At 45.8% G+C, this 13,683-nt stretch overlaps 1 protein-coding gene across 1 annotated transcript in view; it reads right to left on the reverse strand.

Moving 5' to 3' along the window:
- The window catches only part of si:dkey-100n23.5, a 175,613-nt gene that overhangs the window by 126,900 nt on the left and 35,030 nt on the right, over positions 1-13,683 (reverse strand). The window contains exon 6 of the mRNA XM_061234735.1: positions 1,690-1,777. Coding sequence (XP_061090719.1) covers positions 1,690-1,777 — 88 coding nt within the window. The remainder of the gene's footprint in view (positions 1-1,689; positions 1,778-13,683) is intronic.

Raw genomic sequence — 13,683 nt, forward strand, 5'->3', positions numbered from 1 at the left:
CCTACGAAGACACACATACACATGTACACTGCACCTACTGAGAGACACACACACATACAAACACTCCACCTATTGAGACACACACACACCCGCACACATATATACACACACACACACACACACACACACATCTAAGGCAGCCATATTTACATTTACAGGGATTATTGGGAATGTTTAAACAGACTTGCCAAGAATATTCTAGGAACCAGATATCATCCGACAGGCACTCACCAATCCACACCATTCACTATGTTAGCATTTTTGTATCCACAAACCGTGCATTACGCAAGCTAATGTAACGGCAACAAACGGAATCCTACACTTTGACACAACCTAGGGGCCTGTCCAAGCCAATCAGCTTCCTCTCCTCGCAATGAGACTCAATGAGGAGACCCGAAGCGTGGAAAAGAGCAAGTAATAACAGTTCCTCATTAGACCTCCATTTTGGCCTTGTTGGAGAAACAGGGCCGAAACTGTCCTGGATTACAGTTTCTCTCAGAGTAAGGGGAAAAACAACGGCGTGCTGGAATTAACAAGCGCTGTGAGTTAGACTCTACAGACGCACATGCGGGCAATTTAGAGAGACGGTAAATGGAGATTTTGAAATAACAGCCTGCAGAGCTGAGACAATCCGTGAGCTCTGAGGCACAGAGTCTTATCTTCACCCGACACAGAGGCCAGCCATTGCTCTTTCCCTTTTCAATTAAGCCACAGCCGTCCACTCTGCACAGTGTGTAAATAGAGTCTGCCTTCTTCTGTGTGTGTGTGTGTGTGTGTTTATGTCTCACTAGACTGTGTGTCTGTGTTTGTGTGTCAGTAGAGTGTGCGTGTGTGTGTCTCAGTAGACCCTGCGTGTGTGTTTATGTCTCAGTCGACTGTGTGTGTGTGTTTGTGTGTCAGTAGGGTGTGTGTGTATGTGTGCGTATGTCTCAGTAAGCAATGTGTGTGTGTGTGTGTGTGTGTGTGTGTGTGTGTGTCTCAGTATACAGTGTGCTTATGTGGGTGAGTCAGTAGGCTGTGTATGCATACATCTTAGTAGGCTGTGTGAGTGTGTGGGCGCATGTTATTGTGTGTGTATGTGTGCATGTGTTTGTGTGTGAGTGTGTGAAGCCCTGACACAGCTGCACACACACACACACACACACACACACACACACAAGCACACAGTACTGAGACACACACACAAGCCTACTGAGACGAACGCACGCACGCAGTCTCTCTCATGCACAGGCTGAAGGGCTGAGCTCTGGAGCGACGGTCCTTGGTGTATAACAGCTCTGATAAAGTGGGACATCGGGGAGCATGCCGCATGTTCACACCACAGCACTCCTGGAGCTAGCGCACCACACACAACCTCACACTGCAGCCCAGACAGCGGAGGGCTGAGAGAGACAGGGGAATGGGGGAGGGAAAGGTCAGTTGTGTGGCGACAGGACCGTGTCCTTGAGTCACCCCTCCTGATTAACCAGGGAGCAGGGCATTCTATTCCACACCAGAGAGAGAGGTCAGCCAGACCTTGCACAAGCAGGGGACAAGAGTGCATATACACACACAGATGCACGTATGCGCACACACCGACACACAAACCGTACACGACCCACAGGACACACACAGACACAAGCACAGACAGAACAAAATTATGCACACACCCCAGGAACAGTCGGATTAGGTGAAGCCAGGAACACTTACATCTCAAAGTGGTCAGTCCTCATCTCCTTCACCAGGTTGAGGTAGAGGTTGAGGGTGATGAGACAGACCCAGGCCAAGGCACTCCAGTCTGTGTGTAAGCAGAGAAAATACATAAAATCACAAAGTACATATATCCCCCACTGCTGTTAGAAAGTAAAACAGGAATCTCCTACTGTCAGCACACAGTACTACAGGAAACATCTCCTACTATCAGCACACAGTACTACAGGAAACATCTCCAACTATCAGCACACAGCACTACAGGAAACATCTCCTACTATCAGCACACAGTACTACAGGAAACATCTCCAACTATCAGCACACAGTACTACAGGAAGCATAGCATCTCCTACTGTCAGCACACAGTACTACAGGAAACATCTCCTACTGTCAGCACACAGTACTACAGGAAACATCTCCTACTATCAGCACACAGCACTACAGGAAACATCTCCAACTATCAGCACACAGTACTACAGGAAACATCTCCAACTATCAGCACACAGTACTACAGGAAGCATAGCATCTCCTACTGTCAGCACACAGTACTACAGGAAACATCTCCTACTGTCAGCACACAGTACTACAGGAAACATCTCCTACTATCAGCACACAGTACTACAGGAAACATCTCCAACTATCAGCACACAGTACTACAGGAAGCATAGCATCTCCTACTGTCAGCACACAGTACTACAGGAAACATCTCCTACTGTCAGCACACAGTACTACAGGAAACATCTCCTACTATCAGCACACAGTACTACAGGACACATCTCCTATCAGCACACAGTACTACAGGAAACATCTCCTACTGTCAGCACACAGTACTACAGGAAACATCTCCTACTATCAGCACACAGTACTACAGGAAACATCTCCAACTATCAGCACACAGTACTACAGGAAGCATAGCATCTCCTACTGTCAGCACACAGTACTACAGGAAACATCTCCTACTGTCAGCACACAGTACTACAGGAAACATCTCCTACTATCAGCACACAGTACTACAGGACACATCTCCTATCAGCACACAGTACTACATGAAACATCTCCAACTATCAGCACACAGCACTACAGGAAACATCTCCTACTATCAGCACACAGTACTACAGGAAGCATAGCATCTCCTACTGTCAGCACACAGTACTACAGGAAACATCTCCTACTGTCAGCACACAGTACTACAGGAAACATCTCCTACTATCAGCACACAGCACTACAGGAAACATCTCCTACTATCAGCACACAGTGCTACAGGAAACATCTCCAACTATCAGCACACAGTACTACAGGAAGCATAGCATCTCCTACTGTCAGCACACAGTACTACAGGAAGCATAGCATCTCCTACTGTCAGCACACAATACTACAGGAAACATCTCCTACTGTCAGCACACAGTACTACAGGAAACATCTCCTACTATCAGCACACAGCACTCCAGGAAACATCTCCTACGATCAGCACACAGTACTACAGGAAACATCTCCAACTATCAGCACACAGTACTACAGGAAGCATAGCATCTCCTACTGTCAGCACACAGTACTACAGGAAACATCTCCTACTGTCAGCACACAGTACTACAGGAAACATCTCCTACTATCAGCACACAGTACTACAGGAAGCATAGCATCTCCTACTGTCAGCACACAGTACTACAGGAAACATCTCCTACTGTCAGCACACAGTACTACAGGAAACATCTCCTACTATCAGCACACAGCACTACAGGAAACATCTCCTACTATCAGCACACAGTGCTACAGGAAACATCTCCAACTATCAGCACACAGTACTACAGGAAGCATAGCATCTCCTACTGTCAGCACACAGTACTACAGGAAGCATAGCATCTCCTACTGTCAGCACACAGTACTACAGGAAACATCTCCTACTGTCAGCACACAGTACTACAGGAAACATCTCCTACTATCAGCACACAGCACTCCAGGAAACATCTCCTACGATCAGCACACAGTACTACAGGAAACATCTCCAACTATCAGCACACAGTACTACAGGAAGCATAGCATCTCCTACTGTCAGCACACAGTACTACTGGAAACATCTCCTACTGTCAGCACACAGTACTACAGGAACATCTCCTACTATCAGCACACAGTACTACAGAAAACATCCCTTACTATTGCCACAAAGTACGACAGGAAACATTTCCTACTGTCAGCACAAAGTACTACAGGAAACATTGCCTACTGTCTGCACACAGTACTACAGGATACATCTCCTTTTGTCAGCACACAATAAACAAGGACTTTGAACCCCTAATTGTTTTGTTCACAGATGACTGGGGCACACATGACTACAACAACTCTAACACCTTCTCTTTGCCTGTGGCACATTTACATTAACAGCCTGACCATCAACTTTTGAGGGCCAGTTTTGACATCACACCACAGAATTGTTCCTGGAAGAGATGGAACATTTTGATGACTGTGGTCAGCATCCTCAAAGCCACCAGATTTGTATCTTGGGCAGAATCACCACGGCTGCCTCTGATTGCTCTGCTGCTCTGAGGTTAGCCGGTTATATGCTTCCCGGCGCAGGATAGTGTGTGTGTGTGTGTGTGTGTGTGTGTGTGTGTGTGCGTGTGTGTGCGCGTGATTGTGTGCGTGTGTGTGTGTATGTGTGTGAATGTACGTCTCAGTAGGCTCTGTGTCTGTGTGTGTGCGATTGTGTGTGTGTGTGTGCGTGTGTGTGCATGTACGTCGCAGTAGGCTGTGTCTGCGTGTGTGCGATTGTGTGTGCGGGTGTGTGTGTGTGTGTGTGTGTGCGTGTACGTCTCAGTAGGCTGTGTGTGTGTGTGTGATTGTGTGTGTGTGTGTAATTTAATAGTGGCCCCATTTTCTAGCTGCGGATCAGAGCTCTGAAAGCTGAGGTGCGGTTTGCTGAATAATTCAGTAATGGCTGAGCTGCCGATAGGGTTGCAGGACAGCACTCATCCAATCAGTCGGCACGGTCAGGTCGGTGATGCTGCCATCTCCCCACTATTTCCCCCTGCTTTACGAGACCACAGAGCTCCAGCTCAGACTCTGAAAACAGGAAACAAATGACCCAATGGCAGGAAAGCGTGAAAGCACCGGACACGCCCATAAAGGCTCACCACATTGGGGTGGAATAAGGCGTCCATTTTGATTATGTTCCCGTAACTGGACCCCCGCTGGAATAAGCAGACTCTGTCTAACTCGCTCCATGCGGCCCCCGTGTCTTGCCAGGTTGGCTAGATTTAGACAACAAAGGCCCAAATGCAAGCCCATTGGGGATTCTGAGACACTATCAAATGGAATAAGAGTTAAAAGCTGCTTATGAAATGAAAATGCGGTGAGAACTGAGTACAAAAAAAATACAATTATGACAGCTTTTTAAAGGCAAAGGCAAATCTGGAGCCCGTGCAAACGTGAAGAGCTACCTACGCAAGCTCAATTTTAAAACACATTACCCTGCTTAAAGGTCCCATAATTTCCATTGCTATATGGATTATAGTTTATTATAGATTGAAGGTGTCATAGAAATACTGTGAAAGTATCAAAACGCACAGTCCACAATCACATAAATCCACACAATCTGCTTTGCTTCAGCATGGCCCACCTTGTAGCTTAAACAAATCCAAACATTTGGCACAGACCGTCTAGCCAGCCAATCAGAAGAGAGGTTCGCTGATATCAATGAGCCTTAAAGACACAGTCCCTAAATCAGCCTGTTCTTGGTAAAGCTCATGAGAGGCACTGGAGGATGGACATGAAACTGGATAGAGATCGTTTTTGGTACCTGAAACCACACAAACGTCTTCTTATGGATATCAGGACATAAAATAAAACACTAGAAATGTGTAGAATATGGGACATTTAATATTATGTCATGAATATTTTCAGATTTCATGAATTAAATATTTTATACTTTCAGATAACACATTGGTTCACACATCCTGGGTAATTCTGTGACAATTGCAATTTTAAGGGACTTCAAAAGGGGTTGGAACGCCTCTCTGAACTGGCAAATAGACTTGATTGCCCTGGAGGGGCTGTGTGTAAGCAGGTTTACATTCCAACCAATTAAAGCTGCCTTAATTGATTCCAATTTTTCATTCAGCTATTTGCATTTAATATGCATTAAAGCACAGAATATAAGCAACAGTTGTTATTTAGACAAATTACATATTTCACTGTGTATACATGTACATATATGCAAGCCGAGAGCCCTAAATCAGCAAATAATTGAACTAATTACATAATCAAGATCTGTGGCTGGAATAAAAACCAGCATACATGGCCCAGTTTGAGACCACTGCTTTAGGGCAGGGCTGCCCAACCCTGTTCCTGAACATACACCATCCTGGAGATATTACCACTATAGGTTTTAATTTCAACCCCAATCAGGCACACCCACTTCGACTAATTAGCAGCTCAACAAAAAGTATGCTTTCTTAGAGTTGGAATGAAAACCTACAGGATTGTACATAACCAGGAATAGGGTTGGGCAGCCATGCTTTAGGCCGGAAGCACAGTTATTTAGTAGAGGCTTTTATCCAAAGCGACTTACAGTTGATAAGACTAAGCAGGGCCAATTACCCCTGTAGCAATGTTGGGTTAAGGGCCTTACTCAAGGGCTCAACAGCTGCACTGATCTTATTGTGGCTACACCAGGGCTTGAACCACCAACCATCCAGTTCCTAGTAAAGAACCATAACCACCTTAGCCACTAGGCTACAAGCTGCCCCACCTTTCTGGCAGAAAGGCACTTCTGAGAATGACCTGCACCCAGCTCTCTGCCAGCGCTTCTCTGATTCAAAATTCTCAAAAAGTGACATTCACAAGCAAAGCCCCTGTCCAAAAATATGAGGCAATTTCAACTGTGGCCTCTCAAAGCCATCGCACAGAAAAGCAACAAAACAAAGATGGCAGCTGCGGCACCCTTTCCGAAGGTGGATGCATGTCCTCGGCCCCTAACGAAATCACCCAAAGGAAGCCACTGCCGCTCGAAAAAAAGTTACCCAGCTAACACAAAATATTCTCACAATGTTTGTGGAGCGTGCTGTCAATGTTATAACACAGCCATTACATTGCGACCACATAGGGAGAATGTTCCGTGTTAACTGGGCACGCACCCTACATCAGTACATCATTTTAAAAAAAAGAAACGTTTTGGTCTTCTGGCTTAAGAGCTTTCGCAGCACAAAGCGTGTTACATGTTGTGTTACATATCAAGGGGAAACGTGTTTCCGACCATGGCGGCGGTGCCAGGCCCACGTAGCCTGCGACGCGGCATGAAAACAAAAGCTAAAGGGAACATCTGCTGTGGAAAATGAGTGCCTGCGGAGTGTGGCTGTACCACCTGTCACCTCCAAAGAGCTTTTTAAAAACAGCGTTTTGTTCCAGCAGGCCCCTTAACAGCTTAATGAAGCCTGCGAGAGACTTGGCACAGGCCAAGCTCTGGGCCCAGGGGCCAATCAGGAAGGAGGAACGTTTCTGAACCTTATCTGGGTGCAATTTCAGCAGCCCACCTCGCACTACGACTGTCGTTAGTTAGTCTCCCTTCCTCCTGCTAATAACTCAACGGAGACTCAAACTGCCAGGCCTGCGTTAAAGATCTCAGCTGAAACTGAAATGGTTTTCTGGCTCAAGTTCGGTGTTGCCTTTTCTTGGTTTAGCCAACTGTAATCTTATTGGACGCATCCAATTCAGGAAAGTCCATTCAGATAAATAAATATATGTTAAGAGCAGTGTCGGAGCAAATTAAGATGGCTGTCACAAGGCTCAGAAATTAAAAACAATCCGGAACATTGTGACAACTCTGGGCATGTCCAAGTCAACAGTTTGGTTCATTATTATCCTCCTGGATTGATGGAACATATGTAGAAGACCACATCAGCAAGACTACAGACGGTACACTACAAGATAAGCCCAAAGAAAACTGAGATTACAGTTTGCTAAAAAGCACCTAAAAGAGCCCCAAGAGTTCTGGAACAAAGTCTTGTGGACAGATGAGACAGAGATTAACATGTGCCAGTGATGGAAAGAGGACAGTGTGGAGAAAAAAGGAAATGCCCATGGTCCACAGCATGCCACCTCATCCGTGTTATGGCTTTGGCCTGTATGGCTGCCAGTGATTTCGGTTCTGTACTCAAGCACTTTGAGTCTGAAAGGATACAATGACAGGTTGAAGAGGTTCAATAATTTATGTCCGATTTTTCCCATTTTCTCCCAATTTGGTGGGCAATTATACCCTATCTATTCAAATAACTTCTGTTGGCTAGGATACACCGTCTACACCCCTTCCCCTGGCAGCCCAAGGAGATCTGTTGATCAGGCTTATGATTGACAAAGTGCCACCATGAGTCAAACCCGCATGATTTAAATCCACTTTATTCGTGTCTGCGCAGAAGCAGTTAATGAGTGTGGGAGGGAGGCGGGGTCAGATGGGGTGAGAGAGGGACGAGAGGTGGGGCCCAACAGCTCCAATCAACACCCCCTGCCCTCAGGGCGTGACATCACGGCCACTTTTGGAAGGGGCTCAGAATCGAGCATTTCAATCAGGCTGAGGAGAGGGCTTTGTCTGAGCGCCGTGCAGCGTCCACGGACATAACAGGGCCATCGATCCAGCCTGATTGAGCTCCGGCTATTTCCAGACGTAGACTACATTATCTCTCTCCCCTCTCTCACTCACTGTCTCTCTCTATCTCGCTCTCAATTCAATTCAAAATGCTTTATTGCCATGACAAATTAGTACACTTGTATTGCTAAACGCTTGTTGGATAAACAACAACAAACAAACTGAAAAAATAAAAAAGAGGCAACATGAAATAAATCACGATATTTGTAAATCGGAATAAAGAAGTCTCTCTCACTCACTGTCTCTCTCTCTCTCTCTCTAACCATCTCCTAGTTTCTAAATCTGAAAAACCTGCACTTTACAAGTCTCCGGTATCACAGCTTCCAGAGATATATAATTCAGTGCAAAAATTCAATTATATGGAATGTTTACGTAATGGAAGGCTATAATAACTATAATAATTCACCTTGTGCTCATTCCGCCAGTTTTGTTAGGTCAAAAACGTATGACATGGCAATATTAAAATAAATATGCAAGGTAGTATGAGAAATGAAACGGAGCTTTATTGCAGTCACTTCTTCACACGCAGCTGTTGTTCCTGACACTGTTATACAGCTCTGCCAATGCTAAGTAATTACGCTGCATCTTTTACCACACAATGACAAAGTTAAAGGATAACGCAAAACAAGAAACAAGTGTGGCATGAACGCATCAATCTTCATACCATGAGTCTCTGTGTTTACGTTAAATAATCTGCAATCTTTAAAGGGTTTAGTAAGTATGGTGGTAAGGAGCATGTGGAACCAGTTTGATAGCTCCAACGGGTTTTACACTGAAGCTGAAAACTGATGATATTTTTACTGTTGACACACACCAGTTAATAACAATATTTATTCTATTTCACATGAACATATTATTGCTATTTAACTGTACTACTTAGTGGCTGCTGCTTTCAGTCTTTTATTTGCATTTCTAAAAACATGTTTTCACTTTGTCATCATGAGTTTATGGCAAAAATGAAATTAAAATTAAATCTACAATACAAAATAGGGTGCAAAAAGTGAAGGGGTCTGAACACTTTCTGAAGCCACTGTACATGCTGCTGCAGAGTACAGTTTATCCCTGATGTAATTATCATGTCTGTATGTTTGGCTTTGGTTATTTATTTGCCTATTTGTTCATTTACAATGATTATTTTCCAATGTACTGCATTAATGTCTTATATGTTATTGTTAATTGTTTAATTGTAATTGATTAGACAATATTGTTATATACAGTCACACCAATAAAGCATTCAAATGTTTTCAGAAAAGATTACATTAAACCCTTAACAGATGGATGCGACTTGCGTGTTACATCTCCCTTAACAGACAGATGTGACCTGCGTGTTACATCTCCCTTAACAGACGGATATGACCTGCGTGTTACATCTCCCTTAACAGACGGATGTGACCTGCGTGTTACATCTCCCGTAACAGAGAGATGCGAACGCAGCATTGTCTTTGATCATATGGAAAGGCTTTTCTATGGGTTTTCTATAGGGCCCCTTAGTCCATAGTGGGTTAAATTTAAAATTACATAGTGGACACATGTAATGAAATGCACCAATCACTGGATTAAAAGTGGATTAAAAACAGTTGCACCACTTGCCAACGCGTGTGGCACGGTACATAGGGCAGCAGGGCACTTTCTCAGTTTTGGTCAGTTCTCTATCCTTTACCTTCTCTGCTTTCTATCTGCCTGAATAAACCAAAAAACAGGTGGGTGGGTGACCTGTCTCACTTTCCTATCAAAAACAAAATGGCTGCCCCACGACAGGTGTTATTTAATGACGGCTAATACGCTATTCATCAAACAGCTCCGCCCCCCCTCCCTAGTCGTCCCCATGAACGTCTGTAATGCTTGCGCTTTGTGCGACGTCTTGCAATTTGAGACCTATTTGCGGTGTTGACTGATGGAGAGCCAGAAGCCCGCCTCAGCGATAAGAGCCTGACGATGACGAACTACGGTAAACACGGCGGTCCCGAGGTGGGAGGCTGCGGCAGATCTGTACGTTAAAACCCCCCTTGAGGCTGAAGCTAGACTGACATCGCTCACGGAGGAGGGGGGGTGGGAGGAAGAGAGGGACGAGGGATACGAGGCAGGCTGAGATCTCTCTATCGCTCTTCTCCATCTCCCTACGAGAGCCGGGGAGGCGCGCGGGACGGATGAGCCGTCTGTCAGACGGCGGAGAACGAGGGGAGTGAGCAGGAAATGAAATCGCTCTGTCTGAAGGACAAAGCGCAGGCACGGGGGAGCTGGGAGAGAGAGAGAGGAAAGCAAAGAGTGAGAGAGAGAGGAAGAGCAATGGAGTGAGGGGAGAAGAGATAGAGGGAGTGATGGAAAGAGAGAAGCAGGACAGGAAGACGGAGTGAGAAAGCAAGAACGAGTGATAAAGAGGGAGAGAGAAGGTAGAGAGCGAGAGAGGAAGAGAGAGGGAGCCATGGTGTGAAAGTGAGACAAAGAACAAATGGGACAGAGAGGGGAGGAGAAAGAGGGGAAGAGACAACGAGGGAGAGGGGAAAAGAGAACGAGTGAAAGAGAGGGACACAGAGAGACAGGGAGAGATAAAGAGAGGCAGGAACAGAGAGAGAGGGAGAGAGAAGGGGGGCAGAAGGAGGGAGAGAGGAGCCATCCATCAGCGCTGAGCTGTACTGTCACTCAGTAACCACGCACTCCTGACCTGCCAATCTGACAGGAAGCCACACTCTGTCACTAACACCGCCTGTCTCGTCCTCACGCACACACACACATCCACACACACGCTGAAGCACACACACACTGAGGCCCACACATGCTGATGCACACACTGATGCATACACACACACACCCGTATGCAGGACTGGCACACACACACATACACACACGTGCGCAGGACTGACACACACACACACACACATGTGCAGGACTGGCACACACACACACCCGTATGCAGGACTGGCACACACACACACACACACGCACGTACGCAGGACTGGCATACACACACACACACACACACACAAGTGCAGAACTGACACACACACACACACACACACACACACGTGTGCAGGACTGGCACACACACACATACACACACACGTGCGCAGGACTGACACACACACACACACACACACACACACACGTGTGCAGGACTGGCATACACACACACACACACACACACATACACACGTGTGCAGGACTGACACACTGACACTGACACACACACACACACACACACACGTGCAGGACTGACACACACACACACACACACACGTGCAGGACTGACACACACACACACACACACACAGGGCAGGCGCAGTAGCGCTGTCACGGTGCGGTGTGAAGCCGGGCCGTGTGGTAAATGCATTATTCAGCTCCGGCTCAGGAACACCACGGGAGCCCGAGCGCGTCCCATTTACGCGCTCCGCCAAACGCGCCCTGACAGACGGCCCCCCACGTCCAGGTGGGACAGCCTCAGCTCCACCAAGCGGGGCCGTCCCTCACCGCCACGGGGCGCGCTTTACCCCCGTATCAAAACACACATTTTCCACTTAGTGCACACCCTGCCCTCCCCGTGACGAGGCACGGCCGGACCAGGGGGAACACGCTCTGTGACCGCTCCTAGAACCCTTCAGTTCATTCCCTTCTAACACTTAAATCAAATGACACTGAGGATTTTTCCATCAATGCTGACCACCAAAATGGTAAATGGACTGCATTTATATAGCATTGTACATACAGTGAGGATCAAAAGTCTGAGAAGAAAACACATTTCATGTAATCATGGAAATAAATGGAAAGTTTTAGGATTTTGATTTTTTTTTAAAGAAATTAGAGTTAGTTCAAAGCTATGTAAGAACCACTTGAAAACCAAAGAAGAGCAAGGAGTGCTGCACAATCCACAATCACCTGCGTTCAACCCCACTGAACGTTTATGGGGACACCTGAGGACTGACAAAAGCCAAGCATTCAGTAACATCACAAGATGCTCTTTGGAACATTGTCAAATAATGCTGGGATAACATGAATCATCAGGTTTTGCGTAAATCAGTCCAAGAGATGCTTGAGTGCATGTTGCCACTAAAGCTGGGGGATACACCAAATACCAAGAAAATCTGAAATTCATGTCCATTTTTCACAGATTCAACTTTTCACCCAAATTGCTATGCTGATAATATAGTTTGCAGTGAAAACATTTGTATTAAATTAGAAAATAATGCAAAATAGAAGCATCTTCTCATCATCTCATTCACCCACTTAACACACACGCTCACACACCAACGCCGACAGGCGACAGGTGACCATGCAAGGCACCGACCAGCCTGTCCGGAGCTATTGGGGCCTAGGTGACTTGCTCAAGGACACTTTGACACACCCAGGACGACATAAGCGCGAGGAAGACCCTTCATGTGCCGTTTTAACAAGCAGGCCGCAGACACCACACTGGCCAGAAGAGTGCGCTAGAGAGCAATGAGAACCGGATCCCAGCCACCTGAATCCTCTCATAGCCCTTGGTGACACCACCACAGTGCAGTCTGTAAGAATTTGGAGAGTGACATTATTTTTTTGTTGTTGTTTTGGCTCTGTGCTTCAACACATTGAATATAAAATAAAACAATGACTATGAAGTTTAAGTTCAGACTATTAGCTTTTACTATTTGAGTGTTTTTATATCCATATTGGATCAAAAGTGGAGGAATTGTAGCCATTTATATACATAGCCATAACATTTTAGGGGACCAAAAGTATCAGGACAATTGGCCGCTCAAATGTTTCTTGGACAGGAGTGTTAAGTTTCATCTTTAGTTTACGCATAAAAGAGTTGTAAAAAGGTCTAGAGTTGATTCTAAAAGTGGCATCTGCATTTGGAGTCTGTTGCTGTTGTCTCTCAACATAAGGACCAAAGAAGTGTCAATGCCAGTAAAGCAGGCCATCATTAGCCTGAGACATTAGGGGCATCAAAATCATGTGTTTGTTACATCGTTAAGAAGCAAGAACACACTGATGAGCTCAGCAATGGCAAACAACCTGGCAGACCACGGAAGTGAAGTGGATGACAGGGGAAACCTGTTTGTACGGAAGAACACTCTGCAGGAAGTAGGTGTACATGAGTCAAAGATATCCATCAACAGAATACTATGCAGTATAACCTGAGAGGGTTCACCACAAGATACAAACCCCTGGCAAGCCTCAAGAATAGAAGGGCCAGGTTACGGTTCGCAAAAACATACATTAAAAAATCAACAATCAAGTTCTGCAACGTGATATGGACAGATGAGATAAAGATTAACCTGTACCAGACTGATGGAAAGAGGAAAGTGTGGAGACAAAAAAGGAACAGCTCATGATCCAAGGCATACCACCTCATCTGTGAAACATGGTGGATGTAGTGTTATGGC

This window comes from Conger conger, chromosome 3 (genome assembly GCF_963514075.1).
Source record: "Conger conger chromosome 3, fConCon1.1, whole genome shotgun sequence".
Lineage (NCBI taxonomy): Eukaryota > Metazoa > Chordata > Actinopteri > Anguilliformes > Congridae > Conger > Conger conger.